Consider the following 24,639-nt stretch of genomic DNA (forward strand, 5'->3'; position numbering starts at 1 on the left):
GAAATATCAAATAATCAAACCAAATTGAACTAGACTTGCACACCCCTAATAGTAAAAGTATAGATATGTAAGAAATGGCCGATAGCCGGCTATCGTGAAATTTTAGCTAAGAGAAGGAGAAAGAAAGGGTGGCTCAGTGGCAAGCTGGCGACGCATTATTATTATTATTATTATTATTATTATTATTATTTTTTGTAGGAGGTGACGCATTATTATTCAGAGAATAAAGTTCTGGCCTTGCAATCTTTACTGGGTTTTGGAAATGCTTGGTAAGATTTGCATACCACATGTTTGTTGTTATGTTTGTGAGTAATATATTCACTTTTTTTAAAGAAATTGTTAAAAATATGTCATTTGATACGTCAAATGGGCATTAACTAACAACCTATAATTATCGATTCTTTGATAGAAATTGTACCTTTGACATACTTTCGCTTTTTCTTTTGAAGGTTTGATTATATTTGTATGATAGAGTAGTTGTGCAAGAAATGTGAACTGTGAAATACATAGAATTTTAGAAAGGAGAATTAAGAAGGAACAAGGATTAATGGTTGAAACGGCTCTGCACAAGTGACTGTTGCAAGAAAAATGAAAAGAAAAAAGAGCAAAAGTTATAAACAAATAGCCACTAAACATGTAGAACTGCAAAATTATACATGGTACACGTGGGAGTATTATAGCAAGAATTAATTTTAAATATTATTTAAATTTCTATGATTAAAACATGTAAAATATGATTTTAAATTTATTTTTAATATATTTAAAATTCCTAGAAAGTAACATTTTTACAAAATTAATTTTCAAAACTAAAACATTTTCTTCTATAGAAAATTAATTTTGAGATTAAAATATTGAATAAGCAGAAATTATTGAACTTCAATTGCAGATATATGTTTCAATACAATATCTTCAAAAAGTTGGAATTTTCTTGCTCTTATTACCTCCGATAAGCAATACTTGTAAATAGAATATTTAGCATTATTCAAAAATTTAATAATTAAAGTAAGAGGTTAGAGACTCAAATTCAAACTATTTTAATAATTTTTTATTACTTTTTAAAATATATCTAAAAAAATTAAATTTAATAATCAATAATAAATTTTTCTTATTTATATTAGGTCCATCATGAATCTAAGACACAAAATGTATATTGAGATTTACCTATTAAATATATAAGTCCCACATGTTTGGATTCACCTATTAAATATATAAGTCCCACGTGTTTGTATCTTGATTTACAATTAACCGATTAGAGGCAATAATTTCCCACTAAGAACAGTCTATAAGCGCAGCCATTTCGTTATAAAACCATAGGGAAGTTGCACCAATGCTATCATCAACACTCAAACCAAGCATGGGTTCTTTCTCTCCATCCACCAATGCTGCAACCTTTACTATTTCTAACTCCTCCTTGTTCTGCCCCTCCTTCCCAAACACATCTCAACTTTCCATTACCAAAAAACGAAACCATCCTTATGTTCCCAGGGTAATTTCTTTTTTTCTTTCTTTTTTTTTCTTTAACCCTACCACTAGGAGAGATTTTCTTATTGGTCTAGGAGGATTCTATTGTGCAACCATTCTTGGTGAACCATTTGCCTTTGCCAAGCCAATCTCAACCCCAGACCTAACCAAATGTGGCGAAGTAGACATGCCGATCGGTGCCAAGCCCCCCATCAACTGCTGCCCTCCAACATCCACAAAGATATTAGACTTTAAGCTTCCTTCTTCAAAGTTCCCATTACGCATTAGACCTGCAGCTCATTTGGTTGATGATGCTTACATAGCCAAGTACTCCAAAGCTGTTGAGCTCATGAAAGCCCTCCCTGAAGATGATCCTCGTAGCTTTATGCAACAAGCCAAAGTTCACTGTGCTTATTGTGATGGCGCTTATGATCAAGAGGGGTTTCCAGACTTACAAATTCATATTCACAACTCGTGGCTTTTCTTTCCCTTTCATAGATACTTTGTTTATTTCCATGAAAAAATCTTGGGAAAACTGATTAATGATCCAACTTTCGCTTTACCTTTTTGGAACTGGGATTCCCCTGAAGGAATGCGATTGCCAGCCCTATATGCTAACCCTAAATCACCACTTTATAACCAGTACCGCAACAAGAATCACCAGCCGCCAACATTAGTTGATCTTCACTACAATGGCAACGAAAACTGCACATCAGATCAAGATCAACAGTCTAGCAATCTTAGCATAATGTACCGGCAAATGGTTTCTAATGGCAAGACTGCTAAGCTCTTTCTTGGAAGTTCCTACCGTGCCGGCGACGAACCAGACCCTGGAATCGGTTCTATTGAGAACATCCCACACAATACAGTACACGTCTGGACTGGGGATAACACCCAGCCAAATTTTGAAGACATGGGAGATTTCTACTCAGCTGCAAGAGATCCAATATTTTTTTCTCATCACTCCAACATTGATCGAATGTGGACGATATGGAAGACGTTAGGAGGCAAGCGAACTGAGTTCACTGATCCTGATTGGCTTGATGCAACGTTTCTTTTCTACGATGAGAATGCCAATCTTGTTCGTGTAAAGGTTAGGGACTGTATTGACCATAAAAAAATGAGATATGCTTATCAAGAAGTTGATATACCTTGGCTGAAATCCAAGCCAACACCAAGAACGTTAATCAAGAAAGTGGCTAAGGGTTTTCATCACCATGGCCAGGAAGCTCAAGCACCTAAAACACAAAATTTGACACCAATAAGTTCATTCCCTTTAGTGTTGGATAAAGTGAAAAGCACTATGGTTAAGAGGCCAAAGAAATCAAGAAGCAAGAAAGAGAAAGAAGAGGAAGAGGAAATTTTAGTGATAAATGGGATAGAGTTTGAAAGAGATGCAGTGATGAAGTTTGATCTGTATGTAAATGATGAGCATGATTCGCCAAGTGGACCAGACAAGTCTGAGTTTGCAGGAAGCTTTGTGAATGTGCCTCATGCACATAAACATGGGAAGAAAATGAAGACATATTTGAGATTAGGGATTACAGATTTATTGGAGGATTTGGGTGCCGAAGATGATGATAGTGTGATGGTGACCTTGGTGCCTAGAATTGGTAAGGGTCATGCTAAAATTGGTGGTATCAAAATTGAAATTGTTCAAGATTGATGATCATGAGCAAATAATACAATCATATATCTTTTCCTCATTGGTCCATGCATGTCATCACCTTATCCATGACAAGAATACAATATATGCCCAAAATACCTTTGAATGTCCAAAACATGCAAAGTAAGCCCAAACTTAGCCAAAATTAAATCTTTTTCAACCCAAAAGTTTCCTTAACCTTAGAGAAACATAGAAGAACATCAATCAAGGTCAAAAACATTAAATACAATTCTAGATCAAATTACCCTTAAGTGCAAAAATAGCATAAATTGTTACAATTGAGCACATATTCATCATAAGTATCCTAAGTGACCTATAATCATAAAAACTAACCTAATAGATTATATAAATCATGAAAACATAACAAAAGACTAAGGATTATAGCATAAAAGTGTGCATAAAATGCACTTTACAAATTCCCCCACACTTAGCCTTTGTCCTCAAACAAATCCAAATCTAAACTCAATGAAAACATCTTACTATGAATATCAAAAATCATGCATGCCATACACAAGTTTGATTAAACCATCAAAGAGATTATTCATATTAAGGCCTCCTCTCCTCACAAAATCTAACCTCAACCCAACATAATAGTCTCCTTAAAAAGTTGAGCATACCCACCAAGAGAATCCTCGCTATGGTAAAATGAGCACTCTTTCTCATGTGTTTAGATTAGGTGTTTAAGCTCTCAAATTTAATACATAACCTTATCCTACCATAGGCTTACTTGTCCATCTTATCCCCACTGCTAGTGTATTGCATGCATGCATTAATCAAAAGGTCTTTTCATTTGGTTGTAATAGAGGTAGGGTGAAAGGTATGGAACAAAGGTAAGAAGGCTAAAACCGAAGAAACTAGTAGAGCATCTAAACATATAACTTATAAAAGATGTAGAAATACATACCAAGCTTCTCAATAATTATGATCAAGCTCACTAGCATCTTGTTTATATACTTTGCTCCTTTTAACTTTGCTTACTTTACACCTTGAACATGAATGATGTCAAAATGATTTAGCTTGTGTTCCTTTCTTTCATTGGAGTCATATCACTTTTGTTTCTTTTCTTGCTTGCTCTCTCTCCTTTTTTTATGACTCTCTCTTTTGATTCTTCTTTTGCATATAGGAAACACAAAGCTTTTCATATAACACCATTCATACCACTTCTTTTCTTTTCACATGCATAGCACTACCACAACCCTTTCTCATGCATAAATTTAATATTTAAATGCTCTACTAATCCTAAGGTTGGGTCACAAACATGGTTTTTTGGTTCATGGCTACAATTAATGAGTTAATAACAAAGAGTAGGAATAATGTAGGCTCAAAATTAGCTCACTAAAGGGATAACTCTTAGTTGTCAAAAAGGTAGGCTATTTAAGCTGTGTGGTTACCCCTAATTTGCCTTTATTATTTTAATGCATGCATACAGTTATATATGTATAGTCTTCGAAAAGTATTTAAAGCAAGTTCTAGAGAACAAAATCATGATTGAATTATATCACACAGTAAGAAAGAGATTAACATTGATGTTTCAATCCTTAGGCTCCAAAGCTCACATAAAGGTTTTGATTCTCCAAATAAACATACTTAACTTCTCAATTTGATCATCATATTAAGAGAGAGTAAACTTTGCAATTCAATTCATCATCTCTATTCATAATCACCTTAATAGTTCAATCAAGGTTCACTTATAGCATGCATAATCTACTCAATTCATGGCAAGAACCTAAAATAGACCTAAACAAACCTATACTCACATGTAATATGTACATCAATGAATTGAAACATGTTATATTTCATGCGCATTTTATCTTGAAGTTTGAAAAATTTTACCTATTTTTCTCTATATGATGCGCAACATCTAATGGAAGCAAAATTGATGCACAAAATCACATATAAACACAAAACACAACACAATTTCTCCCCCCACTATTGAAACTTGCATTGTCCTCAATGTAGGGGAAATGAAAACTAAACTAAACATAAAAATAAAAGAGAAAGGGAATAAGAAAGCAAATCTGAAATAACATGGCTTGCCTCCCATGTAGCGCATTTGTTTATTGTCTTTATGCCTAGACATGGTGATGTGTGATCACTCTTCCATATTCGGCTCCTCATAAGAAGGAACCTCCAATATGACTTCATCACCTTTTTGCTTTTGGAATTTTTCATAGTAGGGTTTCAAATGATGGCCATTAACTTTGAACATTTTTTTCGTAGCTTCGCTCTTGATCTCCATTGCACCATAATCATAAACATTAGTAGCAATATAAGAACCAAACTAGCGAGAACGAAGCTTACCAGGAAATAGATGAAGTCTAAAGTGGTAGAGAAGCACTCTTTGTCCCACCTTGAACTTCTTAGGCCGAAGCCTCCTGTCATGGAATGACTTAGTCTTTGCTTTATAAATCATCATATTTTCATAGGCATCATTCCTTATGGCTTCTAATTCTTGTAATTGCAACTTCCTATGTGTATCACATTCATCTATGTTCATGTTTTAACATTTTATAGCCTAATAAGCCTTATGTTCTAGTCCCACAAGTAAGTGACAAGCTTTATCATAAACCAGTCTATATGGTGACATACCTATTGGCGTTTGGTAAGTTGTCCTATATGCTCATAATGCATCATTTAACCTTAAACTCTAGTCTTTCCTAAAAGGATTGGCTATCTTTTCTAAGATGGATTTGATCTCTTTATTTGAAATTTCAGCTTGTCCACTAGTTTGAGGATGATATGTAGACAAAAATAAGTACCTCTATCACTAATGAGAGCTATTGGAATTCCATGCCTATTAAAGATAAAAGCTTTAAAAAATTCCACAACAATCTTACCATCATCTTTTCTTATGGGAATAGCTTCTACCCACTTGGACACAGAATCAACTGCTAAAAGTATGTATTCATAACCAAAAGATTTGGGAAAGGGTCCCATGAAATCAATGCCCCAAACATCAAAAATTTCACAAAAAGAGATATTAGTAAGAGGCATTTGATCTCTAGAAGAGATGTTACCTATTCTTTGGCATTTATCACATGACTTACAATGGAGGTATGCATCTCTAAACAACGTAGGCCAATAAAACCACTCTCCATCACTTTAAGTGCAGTCTTTTGTGGTCCAAAGTGTCCACCAACTTCGAATTCATGATAGAAGGAAAGAATGGAATGAAATTCAGATTCAATAACAAACCTTCTTATTATTCCATCACCATTTTGCTTCCATAAATAAGGATCATCCTAGAAGTAGTACTTTGAATCACTCCTTATCTTATCCTTTTGAGCCCTAGTCAAATGAGAGGGTAAAGAATTAGTAACAATGTAATTAACAGTATCAGCATACCATGGTACTTTACTCTCTAAAGCATAAAGATGCTCATTAGGGAAAAACTCATGTAGGGGTAAAGACTTTTGTTCTCTTGGTAGTCTACTTAGATGGTCGACCACATTATTCTCAGCCCCTTTTTTGTCTCTAATCTTTAGGTCGAATTCTTAAAGTAACAATATCCACCTAATCAGCCTTGGTTTAGCCTCCTTTTTATGCAACAAGTATTTCAAAGCTGCATGATCAGAATATATTATCACTTTAGTACTAAGCAAATAGGATCTAAACTTTTCTAAAGCAAATATAATAGCAAAAAGCTCCTTTTTAGTGGTGGAATAGTTTTTTTGCGCCTCATCCAATGTCCTGGAAGCATAGTAAATTACATGTGAAGCTTTATCAATTCTTTGTCCTAAAATGACACCAACAACATAATCACTAACATCACTCATAATCTCAAAAGGTAAATTTCAATCAGGGGGTTGGATAATAAGGGCAGAAGTTAAGCACTCTTTTAACGTATCAAAAGCATGCTTACATTTATCATTAAAATTAAACACTATGTCTTTTGCAAGCAATGTGCATAAAGGTGAAGAAATCTTTGAAAAATCTTTGATAAATCTACGATAAAAGCATGACCTAAAAAAGATCTAACATCTCTAACACATATAGGATATGGCAAAGATGTAATGCTATCTATCTTAGATTTATCAACAATAAGTCCCTTGGCTGAAACTACATGGCCTAACACAATACCTTGATCAACCATAAAATGACACTTTTTATAGTTCAAGACAATGTTTGTGTCCACACATCTCTTAAGTACTAATGCAAAGTTAGTCAAACAATCATCAAAAGAGTTTCCATATACGGTAAAATCATCCATAAAATCCTCTATGATGCGTTCTACATAATCTGAAAATATGCTAACCATACATTTTTGAAAAGTTACTGGTGCATTGCATAACACAAAAGGCAAATGCCTATAAGCAAAGTTGCTAAAGGGGTATGTGAAAGTAATCTTCTCTTAATCTTCTTGTGCAATAAAAATCTGATTATAACTAGAATATCTATTAAGAAAATAACAAAAAGACTTACCAGCCAACCTTTCAAGCATTTGATCCATAAATGGTAATGGAAAGTGATCCATGTGTGTGGCATTATTTAACTTCCTACAATCAATGCACACTTTCCATACATTTTGGATTCTTGTGGGTACCATCTCATTATCCTTATTCTTTACAATAGTAATACTTGTTTTCTTTGGAACCATATGAATAGGACTTACCCACTTTGAGTCAGAAATAGGATAGATTATTCCAGCATCTAGGAGCTTCAATATCTCCTTCACTACCTCCATCATAGGCAGATTTAGCCTCCTTTGTGCCTCACGAACAAGTTTGGCATACTTCTCTAAAAGAATCCTATGCATAAAATTGGAAGGTTTTATTTCCTTTATGTCAGCAATGGTCCATCTAATAGCACTCTTATGCTCCTTCAAAACCTGAACCATCTTTTTCTCTTGCTCCAATGTGAGCTTATTAGAGATTATGATAGGAAGTGTATCATTATCTCCTAGGTACACGTACTTGAGGTGATCTGAAAGAGGTTTTAATTCCAATTAAGGTGCCTACATAATAGAAAGTAAAAGCTTTATATGAGAAATAGGTAACTCTTTGAATCTATGTCCATACTTTACCTGTGGTGCAGGGACTAAGCCCTTAAGTTTTTCCTTCAATTCGGCATTCATCACAAAAATATTATTCAGGATTTTTGCATTTTTAGGATAAATGCCATGCGTAAGTGCTAAATTCAAATGATCATTAGTAGCAAAATCAATAACATCATGAACACAAGAATCAACAACATCTAGATGGCATACTGAATCATCATCACTTAGATATTTCATGGCATCATAAATATTGAATTTGCAAATTTTGCCATCAAATTCCAAAGAAACACTACCATCAAAAGTGTTAATCTTAGCCCTTACTGTTTTCAGAAATGGTCTTCCTAACAAAATAAGAGGTGTTTCACTCTTTTCCATATCAAGCACATAAAAGTCAGTAGGAAAAACCAAGTTATCCACACCCACTAACACATCCTCAATTACACCATCAGGGTAAGCATTGGATCTATCAACTAATTGAATGACAATACTAGTTTCATTAAGAGGTCCTAGATTCAATAATGCATAAATAGATTTTGGCATGACATTAATGGATGCACCTAAATATAGCATAGCTCTTTCAATGCTAGTATTACCAATTTGAATAGGAATGGTAAACATACCTGGATCCTTTAGCATTAGTGGGAGCTTCTTTTTAATTGCCAAAGAAACATGTTCTCCCTCACTAGCTTGTTCTTTATCCGTTAACTTCTTTTATTAGTGCACACGTTCTTCAAGAATTTTGTATACTTAGGAATTGATTTGATAGCATTTAGAAGTGGGATATTCACCTCCACTTTTCTAAATGTATCAAGTATTGCTTTTTCTTCTTCTCTTTCTTAGACTTAGCAAATCTTGAAGGAAAGGGAGGGGGTTCTCTATATTCATGCATAGGGGAAAAATTACTTACCTTTGGAGTGCTTTCAGCCATGATTGGGTTGGCCACCTCTATTTCAGCCTCATCATCATTCTGACCCTTAGTGTGCTTTTCAGCTCCTTTTTGGCTCATAGGAGCATCTTCAAATTCCATTCCACTCCTTAATGTGATAGCACTCACATTATTTTTTGGATTCATGACAAGTTGTGATGGGAGTTTTCTTAACTTTGCATTTTAAGCATGCTAATGTCATTAGCCAATTGGCTAATTTGGTTCTCCATATTGCTCATGCTTGCACTTGTCTCTTTTTGAAATTGTAATTGGCTAGTTGCTAATGTTTTGACAATATCCTCAAGAGATGCACCAGAAGATTGTGCAGGAGTGCTTTGAAGTGCTTGAGGTTGTGCTTGGAATGGTCTTTGGTAATTAGGAGCCTATGCAAAACTGGGAGGGTGTCCTTGGTATGTTTAGTCTTAGTGCTCTCCTCCTCCATAGCTCAAATTTGGATGGTTCCTCTAATTTGGATTGTAGGTATTCCCTAAAGTGCCATACCTCCTTTATTGTTAATTTGAAAAACCACCAATAGTTCCTACATGCATCTATGGGATGTCCTTGCATGGAGCAAATCCCACACTTTTTAACAGCAACTTGATTACCTGCCATCAACTGAGAAACAAAAAAAGTCAAATTATCAATCTTTTGCTCAACAAAATAACTTACCTCATTGACTACTCTTTTTGATGGCACATATTTGCACATGGCATACTGTTGTGAATTAGTAGCCATATTAGCAATCAAGTTTCTAACTTCCTCAGGTGTTTTGTCTATTAATCCTCTTCCAAAAACAGCATCTACCATCCCTCTATCAATTGGAAGTAATCCCTTATAAAACTATTGAATTAACAATTAATCTCCAAATTCATGTGGACTTGATGCACACAACTTCATGAATCTCTCCCAATATTCACGGAGAGTTTCTTGATCAAATTGTTGAATTCCTCTGATTGCCCTCCTTATTTGCATAGCCTTAGAAGTGGAAAATTATTTCTCAAAGAACAATCTCTTCATTTCATCCCAAGAATTAATGGTGCCTGAAGGTAAGTAATATAGCCATTCCTTAGCTGAATCAGCCAAAGAAAAAGGAAAGGCCTTAAGCTTCATTTGTTCATTTGTAGCACTTTATGGTTTCATGCTAGAGAAAACCACATGCAACTCGTTCAAATGTTTATGTGGGTCCTCACTAGGAAGTCCATGGAATGTAGGCAATAGGTGAATTAAGCCTGATTTTAGCATAATAGGTGGTGCACCAGTAGGGATGTTTATGCACAAAAATTTTTTATTCAGCTCGACTCTTGTAAGCTCCTTTAAGGTGTGCCTAGGATTATCCACTGCCATGGTTTCAGCTTCAATTTCTGATGCACTAGATAATGAGGTTTCGGTTTTGGTGTCCTCTACCCTAACTTCCTCTTCAAGCCTTGTATCAAATCTTTCAGTAATGGGGGTGTTTAATGAAATAGCAGGAGTATGTTGAATTTAAGATCCAGGTGTGTTAACTGAGATGATGAACTCATGAATTTGCCTTAACCTGGGATCAATGTCTTCGTCAGACATACACTAATACCTGAAAAACAAAAGAAAACAAAAAGTGAATGAAATCCTAACAATAGCATAATACAAACAAAGCAAAATAAAGTAAATAAATAGCAAATAAACACTTCTAAAATCTAATTACTTAATTAACCAAATTCCTTAGCAACGGCACCAAAATTTGATGAGTGCCAAAGTCACCAATTAAATTACTATTTATCCTAATCCAATTAACTTATAGTTAGGGTAAATAGGATATCGTTCCCACAAAGAATGTGTAATTAAGCTAATTCAATCTCAGAAGTAACTAAACTAATAAACTAAAAGCAAAGAAAATAGAGATAACAATCTAAAAACTAATCTACCAAATACCTAATGTATGCAAGACACTAAGATGAATGAGTTTGATGCTAAACAATAATATGACAAACCTCAGCATAGATAACCAATTCTACTACTTTGTTAACATTAATCATGGACCAAAATTAAGTTAATTTAGTTCATATAATTTGATTGTGGAGTATTACTTGCGTGATCACACCCTTTCTCTTCTTAAGCTTAGATTAATTAGCCAATGAGCATAACTAACCCCTAATCATATGATCCATCCCATCATGCGTGTGAATTAAATTCAATGATTGCATTAGTGTATCAAAGAGACATCATCAAAAGAAGGTAGTGTAGATGACATGAGCATAAATACTTATCCTAGCTCATATACTTTCAATTAATAATGATAAATGCTCAACATATTAATTGATGCCACTTTGAATAATCAACTTAACAATTATGAATTAAGTTAATTAAACTAGCTTTAGAATCACATGAAGATTATAGTGCACCCTAATAACATGCATTCATTGATTCAATCACAAAAATATATGAATGTATGAACAAAATTAAGCTTTCTCATTAAAATAGAATCAAGGTTTCATAATGTTAACTTGGTAGCTTCATGGCATCTATGCTAAGAATCTAATCTACTCACACATAACTAAAAATAAAACACAAAATAAAAGAGATAGAGTTATGGAAAACATATTTCCTAATTGAATATACATGAAATCCTTTGAAGATACACCAAGATGAATATGCAGCCACACTAAGGTTGTGCCAAACAAATCTCTAACTCGATTAACTCCTTACTGCCATGGGGTATGATGCTCCAAACAACTCAATTCTTCAACTTAAAAATAACCACAAGTATACTATGATGTATGCACAATGATAGCCTCCTTATACTTGTAAAAACCTAAGGAATATTTAATACAAAAATCTCTAGATTTTCTTGGGTAATATTCGGCCACTATGAGAGAGAGGGGAGAAGAATGAAATTTTTGATGCAAGTGAATGCCCTCTCATCATTCCTAAGACCCCTTTATATAGTGTTGCTTGGTGAAATTCCGCAAGGAATAGGACTTCATGCCTTGGCTGAATTCTTTATGAGAGGATTTGGCTTGATTTTCTTGCTTAAATCTAGTTGGTTAATGTGTATTTATCTTGCATATGATTGGCTGAAGAGAATTCATAAAGATGTGGAAGTAAGAATCCAACTCTAAGCATGATTCTGAAGTTAGCCGAAATTTCTATGGTGGTGTGAACATGGTTTGAGCTCTTTTTGGCATGGCTAATTATGGTTGGTTGGAGTGCTATATATCCTTTTCTCATTGTCATCACCTTATCCATGACAAGAATACAATATATGCCCAAAATCCCTTGAAGGTCCAAAACGTGCAAAGTAAGCCCAAACTTAACCAAGATTGAATCTTGTTCAATCCAAAATTTTCCTTAACCTTAGAAAAACATAGAAGAACATCAATCAAGGTCAACAACATAAAATACAATTCTGGACCAAATTAACCTTAAGTGCAAAAATAGCATAAATTGTTACAATTGAGCACATATTCATCATAAGTATCCCAAGTGACCTATAATCATAAAAACTAACCTAATAGATTATATAAATCATGAAAACATAACAAAAGATTAAGGATTATAGCATAAAAGTGTGCATAAAATGCACTTAACACTCCCACAGTCTTTTTTTTTTTTTTTTTGCTTATAACACAACTTATAAGCTTTAAAAATATCTTCAATAAACAGGTTAGATTAAAACTATGACTAGTTTGATTGGCTTATAAGTTGGATCAAACACCCTCTTAGAAATATATTAAAAGTTAAAAATATATTAGAAATTATGAATTTATAATAATATAGAAATAAAATAAAAATATAATAAAATAAATATGTCTAACCCATGTTACTTTTCTTTTATATGTTGAGCAGTTTTTAATTATTTTTTTTATCTTTATTAAGTTTTATTCATTCTTTACAAATTAAATTTATAATTCTTATTGACTCATTTTTTAATTCACTGAAAAATTAATTTTTAAAATCTTTTCTTACAAATTTTTAAATTAATTTTTTTATAATTATTTTTCTAAAAACAAATGTAGAACTTCAATAAAGGAAGTTATTGAATTTAAATAAATAAAAAAAAATTTTAAATGATGTAATGTTTACAATCATATAAAAATTGAATTCTTTTTAAATCAAAATATTAATTTGTGTTTATATGAAAATATAAATTTATTAAATTGAGATAACAATGCTATGTTCAAAGTATGATTCTTAATTCTTTTTATATGTATTCATTATTTATCAAGCTAAAATAAAATTATAGTATTAAAAAATTAAAAAATATTTTTTTATATATACACGCATTAACATTTAATACTTTTAGCTAATAAAAAAAACACATTTTATACTTTTATTTTAAAGTAAAAAATTAATATTATAAATTTTAATCATCTTATTAATTATATTGATGTTATAAATAAAGTCAAGCCTAACATAGAAATTTCTTTTATAATATTTTTATTATATTTATAATTAAAATAAAATATAAATTTATTTTATGTGAAATTTTTATTTAATGAACTATAAGAAATTAAATTAAAAGAAAACTTCAAAAACATTAATAAAAGTATTTTTATGTATGGCAAATAAAAAAAAAATTTTTACGTAAATTGAAATATAATTATTAAAATATTTTTACATAAATAGTTATAAGATAGAGAAAAAAATCTATTAGAATTCATTAAAAAATTAATTCATATACAATAAAAAAGCCTTCCCATTGTTGTAAATAATATAAAATACTCTCTTTTATCAGCTCAACTCTCTCTCTCTCAAAGTTTTTTTATTTAGTATATGACATGTATTATATTTTTATATGTTGCGAACACTAAGTCATCTTGTTGAGTTGGTATGCCGGCCAGGATCACCTAATAAATTCCCCTGCTCTTCGACACCCAACACTCTTGGCCATCCGTAATTCAAAGCAGTGAATTGCTTCCTTCATTCTAATTTGCGTTACACTTGTTCTCAATCCATAACTTTTTTTACTCAATTTTAATTGGAATTTAAACTCTAAATCATTCTTTTAATAATGTTAATAAGTTAAATTTATTGATTAATATTAAAATTTATTGATTCTCATTCCAAAATTTTAATTAATAATGTGCTATTTTTTTTAAAAATAATTTTTTTTTTTTTTTACCTTTACTAAAGAAAGAGTATTTTATATATATTGGAAGTTGGACTACAAATGCGTCAAGCTCAAAAAATGGAGACAGCCCAAGACTATGAGTAACCTAGAACAAGAGCCCAACTAAAAACCAAATCCAAGTACAACACCACGCTTGCACCAACAAACGGCAGGTTGTTTACGTGGATGCAAACGGTGATAGATCGTGCATGGATAGATATCAAGATTTTAAGTAAACTTGCGAAAACAAAATGTTAAGAGTTTACCTTTTAATTTAAATTGAATTGAAATTTAATTAATATAATATTAAATGTATCGTAAAATTAATAATTTCTTTGATAATAATAATAATAATAATAATAATAATAATAATAATAATAATAATAATAATGTATTAATTATTATAATTAGTAGTTTGATATATTTTAAACAGTAATTAAAATAAATTTACCTAAGTATTAATGTGTAAATAATTTTTTTAAAATAATTTAAAATTTTCAATTGAAATTTTAAATGATAATATTTTGCAATAAAAAATATCTAGAATATAATTTTTATAGTAAGCAATTGTTCATATCAATAAAAAATTAATTTTATTATATTAAAATTTATAGAAAATTAAAAAAGAAAAACTAAAATAAAAAAAAATTCATGTTAACACATTAATAATGTAAATTATTAGTATCATTAATTATTTAATCAAAAGTTGGTAAAATAGAGAAACTTTTATTTTTGTCAATTATCTTAAGTTAATAAACCATTAATTATATTACATTAACATCTAATGCAATAAAATATATGTGTATATAAGTATAATGGGAAAGTACAATTTCAAACTTAAGATGTGGCTAAAGTGATTTGATGAATCTAGCCTGCAACATTTGCATTGTTTGAGTGATCAAGTTTTGATTAAGTCCCAGTTTATCCCTGTGGGTGTTCTTCTCCTTTTTTTTTTTTTTTATGAGTAATCAGATTGATTGATTTGATGAGTAACTCAGACTGATTAATTTATACTTGATTGAGTTTACCGATTATTTAGCCCATTCATTCCAATTCAAGGTGAATTTAAAAATAAATATTTGTGAGTGAATTGAATCAAACCAAATTTTGATTCCTGATTAAATGAATTCGATCGATATATCTAATATGATTTTCAAAACCACGATAAATTAGATTTTTATCCACCTTTTCCTTGAGAAGCTTTTTCCTATAGCAAGTAGAATCGTATGCAGGTCTTAGTAACTCTAAATAAAATTTAAGAATTATATGTTTTGTAAAGCAAAATGTAATGCAATCAAAATCATAATGTAATATAATATAATTGTAATTACATTTTTTTATATTTAATTATAAAATAAAAACATAAACAATGTAATAAAATGATAATTTTTATTTTAATTTTTAATTTATTTATCATATTAATAATAAAATAATAGTGGTGACAATAAGTAAAAATAAAATAAAATAAGTAATAATTATATCTATTTTTGTATTACATATAAAAATTAAATTTAATTATGAAATATATTTCTTTTAAGTAAATAAAATCCTTGTAGCATCAAATAAATTAATGGGCAACAAAATGAGGAAAAAGCAGTCCCGTGTAAAGATTGTTTCTGCATCGACTACATTCACTACAATTTCTGGTTTCGCTACTGTTTCTAATCCTAAAATGATTTAACTTTCTTTTAATCCTATCGATGTTAATTATTTGGAGTTAAAATCGTAGAAGGATTAAGTTTTAGTTTCTATGGCTCCGTTTGGGAAACATTTAATTTTAAGTCATTTTTCCTAGCTACTGTTTTGAGAGATCCATTCTCCATCAACTCGAAGGGCAACAGAAGAGAGTAGACTCGTTGATTGCAACACTGCAAAGGTCAATCTCCAGCAACCATATCCAGTAAGTTGTTTTCTGTGAAACATGATACACTTCCCTCTTTAGTTTTTTTGTTCTTTTATCAATTAGAAGAGTTAAATCAATTGTATTTTGTGCTTTTCTTTGAGATTTCCCTAATTTATTGTTATTTTCTTTGATTTAATTTTGTATATGCCCATGTGGCTTTGTGTTTTGCTTTTAATGTGATGGGCTTTTATTGTTTTTCTACGTTTCTTTTCAACTGGAGATGAGCTGGACTGATGGCGGCCCTTGTGAACACCATATGTTTGTTGATTTGTCTGCATTGCCTTGTTAATGTTTCAGTGCCAATAACGGTATCTCTGGTCCACCATTTTTTAACCGTACGCAGGAATCTATCACTTGAAAATAAAGCCTTAATAATAAGGACGCAATAAATTAAACATTTATTCCCATTTGTTACCATTGTGGATGTTTTGATTTGCAGATTGCACTTTTTTTTGTTTATTATTATTATTATTATTATTATTATTATTATTATTATTACTTCTGGTGTAACAAATAATTGATGAATGTGTACAATGTATTACTAATATAAATTATTTTTTGGTGAGTTAAATGTTAGAAAATATTTTTAATTAATTTTTAATGTCATATTAAATAATAAAAAATATTTTTTACATACAAATTATTTTTTATAAAATAAAAAAAGAACCTGAATAATTAAAAAAATAAGAGACATAATCAGTTGTTGGAAGAGTGAAATAATTTGAATTTAACTAATTTTAATTAAAAAAAAGTCCAAAAAAAAAATCTTTTGGGAGCTCAATTGAACAAAAACAAAATAATTAAGAATCACATTAAACATAAAATTATTATCAATGTAATTTAAGCTCAGTTTGTTTCACAAAAAATAACTCGTATATGGAAAATATAAAATATATTTAGTTAGAATATTAAATTAATAGAATATGTCTATTTCATTCATATATATATATATATATATATATATATATATATATATATATATATATATATATATATATTTTTTTTTTTTTTTTCCTTTAACATGATATAATTAATTATGTATGAAAATTTTTATTTTTCTGTTGCTTATTTTTTAAAAATTTTTTAATAATATAATTTAAGCATTGTTTATCAAAAAGTAATGGTGGGATAAAGAATACCTAGACTTAACCGATATCTAAAATATTTTAGTAAAATTTTTTTAGCTAAATGATAAAAAAAATACTTTATATGTTTTTCGATTTTAATTAAATCTTTTCATTTTATTGATTAAATTTTAATTTTTTTTCATATTATTTTTAATTTAATAATAAATTAAATTAAAACAATTAAATTTATTGACTAATAAAAATAATTCAAATCTTTTCGCTCATTACAATTTTAATAATTCTTTTAATTTTATTAATTTCTTTAATAATTTTTTAAATAATTTCATTAATTTTAGCAAATTTTGTATCTCATTAAAAGAGAAATAAGGAACTTATTAATTAGAAAGAATGTTAGTGATGTCATATTTCACTTATTGATTAATTTAATTGATAAAATTGAAATAAATATAAAAAAAATTAAGGATCATATTAATATTAAAAATGTATGAAAATATTTAAAATTTTTCATTATTAGATTTATCTATAATATGAAATGTGTCAATAACTTTTTTTTTTAATTAATAACTAAATATATAGAATCTATAAATCAATAAAATATTTATATTTTATATTTTAAGCATTTAAAATATTAAAAAATTCTCTTCAAATTTAAAATGCTAAAGTCAATGTATAAGGATACGATAACACGTGTATGAACAAAAATATTCTCTTACTTAATAAAAAAAGTCAAAAAAAAGATTTTTTTGGAGCTCAATTGAACAAAAAAAAATAATTAAGAATCAGAATTATTATCATTGTAATTTAGGCTCGGTTTGTCTTGTATACGGAAAATAGTTTTAAAATAAATATTTTCTATAAAAATATTTTCTGTAATTTAATCAGAATATTAAATTAATAATATATATCTATTTTATATATATGTGTGTAATTTTTACATTTTAATAAAATTATGAAAATCTAAAAAATAAAAAATAATTTTTTCTTTTAAAAAAAAGTCATTTACCTTAAAAATTATTTAGTTTTCTCTTTTGATCAAGAAAATATTTTTCGTTAACAAATTTTCTAGTGTGTTCTAAAAGCTAGAAAATACAAAAAATGATTTTTAGGAAAATATTTTTCGTGAAACAAATAAAAACATAATTAAATCATATTTTTATATAAATACAAAATTGATATTTTTATTTTAAAAAGCCCTATTTTCATTTATAATATTAATTAATTTTTTAAAAAATAGAAAATAATTTCCTCTTCTAAAAAGAAGTCATTTTCCTTAAAAATGATCTAGCTTTCTCTTTTGATCAAAAAAATATTTTTCCTTAACTAATTTTTTTAAGTGTTCTAAACACTAGAAAACACGAAAAATGATTTTTAGGAAAATATTTTTCGTCAAACAAAAGAAACTTAATAAAATCATATTTTTTTATAAATACAAAATTGATATTTTTATTTAAAAAAGTCATGTTTTAAATTATAATGTAAATTAATTTTATTGATTTGAGATAAAAATCCTCTATCCATATAAATATATTTAATTTGTATTTTTTTTTTGTTTTTCTTTATTGTTTTAGTTGAAATTTATCTTCATTATCTTTTTTTTTTAAATATTAAAATAGATGAAGCAATGGTTTTAAGGACATCTTTAATTTGTTTCATTTCAATTTTTAACAACTCAACTTAACTTAACTCAACTAAACCTTTATCCCAAAAATTTAGGGTCGGCTATATGAATTCTCTTTCTCTACTCTAAACGATTTTGGGTTAAATCCTTAGAAATGTGTAAATATTTTTAAATCATATTGTACTACTCTCCTCCAAGTCAGTTTAAGTCTACCCTTTCTTTTCTTTCTATCCTCTACCCTAATGTACTCTACTTGTCTAACTGAAGTCTTCGTATGTCTATACTTCACATGACCAAACCACATCAATCTCTCTTCTCTCAACTTATCCTCCATTGGTACCACTCCTACCTTTTCTCTAATACTCTCATTACGGACTTTATCTAGTCTAATATGGCCACTCATCCACCTTAACATTCTCATCTCCACAACTCTTATCTTAGACACATACAACTCCTTCAGTGCCCAACACTCACAACCATATAACATGGCCAGTCGTATGGCTGTATGATAAAATTTTTCTTTTAACTTATTCAGAATCTTGCGATCACATAAAACTACCGTGGTACGTCTCCACTTCAATCATTTTAATTTTTAACACAGACACATATATATATCATTTTACTTACTTTAGAATGATATAATTAATTATGTGTGAAAATATTCAATTTTCTGTTGCTTATTTTCTTTAAATTTTTTAATAATATAATTTAAGCATTGCATATCAAAAAGTAATGGTGGGAGAAAGAATACTCAGATTTAACCAAAATCTATAATATTTTAGTAAATTTTTTAGCTAAATGATAAAAAAAAATACTTTATATAATTTTCAGTTTTAATCAAATCTTTTAATTTTATCAATTAAATTCTAAATTTTTAATATTATTTTTAATTTTAATAATAAATTAAATTAAAACAATTAAATTCGTCTGTTGACAAAAATAATTTAAATCATTTTACTCATTACCTTTTAATTTTATTAATTTTTTTAATAATTTTTTAAATAATTTCATTAATTTTAGCAAATTTTGTATTTTTTGTTAATTTTTGGAGCTCAATTGAACAAAAACAAAATAATTAAGAATCACATTAAACATAGAATTATTATCATTATAATTTAGGATCGGTTTGTCTTGTATACGGAAAATAGTTTTTGAAGAAATATTTTTTATGAAAATATTTTCTGTTATTTAGTTAGAATGTTAAATTAATAGTATATATCTATTTCATATATATATATATATATATATGTGTATGTAATTTTTACATTTTAATAAATTTATCAAAATCTAAAAAATATAAAATAATTTTCTCTTTTAAAAAAATAAGTCATTTTCCTTAAAAATGATTTAGTTTTCTCTTTTAATTAAGAAAATATTTTTCGTTAACTAATTTTCTGAAGTATTCTAAATGCTAGAAAATACAAACAATAATTTTGAGAAAAATATTTTTAGTGAAACAAATGAAAACTTAATAAAATCATATTTTTATATAAATAAAAAATTGATATTTTTATTTAAAAAAGCCCTGTTTTCATTTATGATATTAATTAATTTTCTAAAAAATAAAAAATAATTTTCTCTTCTAAAAAAAAATCATTTTCTTTAAAAATGATCTAATTTTTTCTTTTGATCAAGAAAATATTTTTCGTTAACTAATTTTTTGGAGTGCTCTAAAAGCTAAAAAATACAAAAAATGATTTTTAAGAAAATATTTTCTGTGAAATAAATAAAAACTTAATAAAATCATATTTTTATATAAATACAAAATTGATATTTTTATTTAAAAAAGCCATGTTTTCATTTATAATATTAATTAATTTTTTAAAAAATAGAAAATAATTTTCTCTTCTAAAAAGAAGTCATTTTCCTTAAAAATGATCTAATTTTCTCTTTTGATCAAGAAAATATTTTTTATTAACTAATTTTTTTGAGTGTTCTAAATACAAGAAAACATGAAAAATGATTTTTAGGAAAATATTTTTCGTCAAACAAAAGAAACATAATAAAATCATATTTTTTTATAAATACAAAATTGATATTTTTATTTAAAAAAGTCATGTTTTCAATTATAATATTAATTAATTTTATTGATTTGAGATAAAAATCCTCTATCCATATAAATATATTTAATTTGTATTTTTTTTTTGTCTTTCTTTATTGTTTTAGTTGAAATTTATCTTTATTATTTTTTTTTTTAATATTAAAATAGATGAAGCAATGGTTTTAAGAAAATCTTTAATTTGTTCCATTTCAATTTTAACAACTCAATTCAACTCAGCTCAACTAAGCATTTATTACAAAAATTTAAGGTCGGCTATATGGATTCTCTTTCTCCACTCTAAACGATTTTGGGTTAAATCCTCGGAAATGTGTAATGTTTCTAGGTCATGATGTACTATTCTCCTCCAAGTCAGTTTAGGTCTACCCCTTCTTTTCTTTCTATCATTTACCCTAATGTGCTCTACTTGTCTAACTGAAGCCTCCGTATGTCTACGCTTCACATGACCAAACCACCTCAATATCTCTTCTCTCAACTTATTCTCAATTGGTACCACTCTTACCTTTTCTCTAATACTCTCATTACGGACTTTATCTAATCTAGTATGGCCACTCATCCACCTTAACATTCTCATCTCCGCAACTCTTATCTTAGACACATACGACTCCTTCAGTGTCCAACACTCACAACCATATAACATGACCGGTCCTATGGCTATACGATAAAATTTTTCTTTTAACTTATTCAGAATCTTGCGATCACATAAAACTCCCGTGGTACGTCTCCACTTCAATCATTTCAACTTTTAACACAATGAGTTTTTTTTTTTAACACACACACACACACACACACACACACACACACACACACACACACACACACACACATATATATATATATATATATATATATATATATATATATATATATATATATCATTTTACGTGCTTTAGAATGATATAATTAATTATGTGTGAAAATATTCAAGTTTTCTGTTGCTTATTTTCTTTAAATTTTTTAATAATATAATTTAAGCATTGCATATCAAAAAGTAATGGTGGGAGAAAGAATACTCATATTTAACCAAAATCTATAATATTTTATTAAATTTTTTAGCTAAATCATAAAAAAAATACTTTATATATTTTTCAGTTTTAATCAAATCTTTTAATTTTATCAATTAAATTCTAAATTTTTAATATTATTTTTAATTTTAACAATAAATTAAATTAAAACAATTAAATTCATCTATTGACAAAAATAATTTAAATCATTTTACTCATTACCTTTTAATTTTATTAATTTCTTTAATAATTTTTTAAATAATTTCATTAATTTTAGCAAATTTTGTATTTTTCGTTAATTTTTGGAGCTCAATTGAACAAAAAAAATAATAATTAAGAATCACATTAAATATAGAATTATTATCATTATAATTTAGGCTCGGTTTGTCTTGCATACGGAAAATAGTTTTTGAAGAAATATTTTCTATGAAAATATTTTCGGTTATTTAGCTGGAATGTTAAATTAATAGTATATATCTATTTCATATATATATATATATATACACACACATATGTGTGTGTGTAATTTTTATATTTTAATAAAATTATCAAAATCTAAAAAATATAAAATAATTTTCTCTTTTAAAAAAAGAAGTCATTTTCTTTAAAAATAATTTAGTTTTCTCTTTAGATCAAGAAAATATTTTTCGTTAACTAATTTTTTGGAGTATTCTAAACGCTAGAAAATATAAAAAATGATTTTTAGGAAAATATATTTCATGAAACAAATGAAAACTTAATAAAATCATATTTTTATATAAATATAAAATTGATATTTTTATTTAAAAAAGCTCTGTTTTCATTTATAATATTAATTAATTTTCTAAAAAATAGAAAATAAATTTGTCTTCTAAAAAGAAGTCATTTTCCTTAAAAATGATCTTGTTTTCTCTGTTGATCAAGAAAATATTTTTCGTTAATTAATTTTTTTGAGTATTCTAAATGCTAGAAAACACGAAAAATGATTTTTAAGAAAATATTTTTCATGAAACAAAAGAAACTTAACAAAATAATATTTTTTTATAAATACAAAATTGATATTTTTATTTAAAAAAGTAATGTTTTCAATTATAATATTAATTAATTTTATTGATTTGAGATAAAAATCTTATATCCATATAAATATATTTAATTTGTAATTTTTTTTCTTTATTGTTTTAATTGAAATTTATCTTCATTATCTTTTTTTTTAAAATATTAAAATAGATGAAGCAATGGTTTTAAGGACATCTTTAATTTGTTCCGTTTTAATTTTTAACACAGTGAGTTATTTTTTTTAACACACGCGCGCGCGCATACACACACATTACTTTAGAATGATATAATTAATTATGTGTGAAAATATTCAATTTTCCGTTGCTTATTTTCTTTAAATTTTTTAATAATATAATTTAAGCATTGCATATCAAAAAGTAATGGTGGGAGAAAGAATACTCAGATTTAACCAAAATCTATAATATTTAGTAAATTTTTTAGCTAAATGATAAAAAAATACTTTATATATTTTTTAGTTTTAATCAAATCTTTTAATTTTATCAATTAAATTCTAAATTTTTAATATTATTTTTAATTTTAACAATAAATTGAATTAAAACAATTAAATTCATCTATTGACAAAAATAATTCAAATCATTTCACTCATTACCTTTTAATTTTATTAATTTCTTTAATAAATTTTTAAATATTTTCATTAATTTTAGCAAATTTTGTATTTCATTAAAAGAGAAATATGGAGCTTATTAATTAGCAAGAATGTTAGTGATTTCATATTTTCACTTATTGATTAACTTAATTGATAAAATTGAAATAAATATAAAAAAAATTAAGGATCATATTAATATTAAAAATATATGCAAATATTTAAATTTTTTCATTATTAAATCCTTTTTATCTATAATATGAAATGTATCAATAACATTTATTTATTTTTTTAATTAATAACCAAATATATAGGATCTATAAATAACTAAAATATTAATAGTTTATATTTTAAGCATTTAAAATATTAAAAAATTATTTTCAAATTTAAAATGCTAAATTCAATATATAAGGATGCGACAACACATGTATGAACAACAATACTCCCTTACTTAATAAAGAAGTAGCTAAAAATTTTGAGATTAAAAAAAATTGTTTAAACATTGACACTTTACTAAACTTTTAATGTACTTTTTGTTTAGTTTTAAAATTAATTGTTGAAAATTGAAATTTAAAATATTTAATTGTTTAATGGCTTAAATCTTAATTTTTTAACTTTTTGTTCAATTTAGTCAAAAGTATCAATTTAAATTCAATTTAGTCTAAAAATCAAGAAAACAAAAAAATTTGAGCTTCTTAAGTTTTAATATTTAATGAAGTAAAAAATTAATTTAGTCTCTTAATTTAGTCTCCTTAAATATTCAAATAATATTAATAAAAGATGAAAGTTATAAGAATAATAATTACCCTTGTTAACCCATATCAAACTCGCCCTTAGCCTAAATAAATTAAAATTAAATAAATTAAATTTATAATAAAATATAAGTAATATTACTTTTTTATAATTACTTCATACAATTAAATAAATTAAAGGCAACAATATTCATAATAAAAATAAAATATTTACAATTAGAAATTTTTAAAAAATAATTAAAAATGATATAGACACACGTGTCCTCAAGAATTAGTATATTAATAAATATACATTAATAAAAATTAAATTAAATTTTTATTTTAATAATAAAACCAAACCAAAAAATTATAATGGAAATATCAAATAATCAAACCAAATTGAACTAGACTTGCACACCCCTGATAGTAAAAAGTATAGATATGTAAGAAATGGCCGATAGCC

The 24,639-nt window shown here is 27.3% G+C and overlaps 1 protein-coding gene and 2 long non-coding RNA genes across 3 annotated transcripts in view; all 3 read left to right on the top strand.

The window, feature by feature from the left end:
• The window catches only part of LOC131170670 (uncharacterized), a 26,168-nt gene continuing 1,529 nt past the window's right edge, over positions 1 to 24,639 (top strand). Inside the window, exon 1 of the long non-coding RNA XR_009141454.1 lies at positions 1 to 269. This is a non-coding gene — a long non-coding RNA (uncharacterized LOC131170670). The remainder of the gene's footprint in view (positions 270 to 24,639) is intronic.
• On the top strand, positions 1,326 to 3,160 carry LOC110650281 (polyphenol oxidase, chloroplastic-like). Its single transcript, XM_021805178.2, has one exon. The coding sequence runs from the start codon at positions 1,328 to 1,330 to the stop codon at positions 3,125 to 3,127; it is 1,800 nt and encodes a 599-aa protein (XP_021660870.2). The 5' UTR covers positions 1,326 to 1,327; the 3' UTR covers positions 3,128 to 3,160.
• Positions 15,737 to 16,454, top strand: LOC131170671 (uncharacterized). The gene is made up of 2 exons (XR_009141455.1): positions 15,737 to 16,034; positions 16,263 to 16,454. It is a non-coding gene; the product is annotated as an uncharacterized LOC131170671 (long non-coding RNA).

The sequence above is a fragment of the Hevea brasiliensis genome, chromosome 11 (assembly GCF_030052815.1).
Source record: "Hevea brasiliensis isolate MT/VB/25A 57/8 chromosome 11, ASM3005281v1, whole genome shotgun sequence".
NCBI classification, from domain to species: Eukaryota; Viridiplantae; Streptophyta; class Magnoliopsida; order Malpighiales; family Euphorbiaceae; genus Hevea; species Hevea brasiliensis.

What these genes read in the sequence shown, in the direction of transcription:
- LOC110650281 (XM_021805178.2), top strand. Translation starts at nt 1,328, where the DNA reads ATGCTATCATCAACACTCAAACCAAGCATGGGTTCTTTCTCTCCATCC.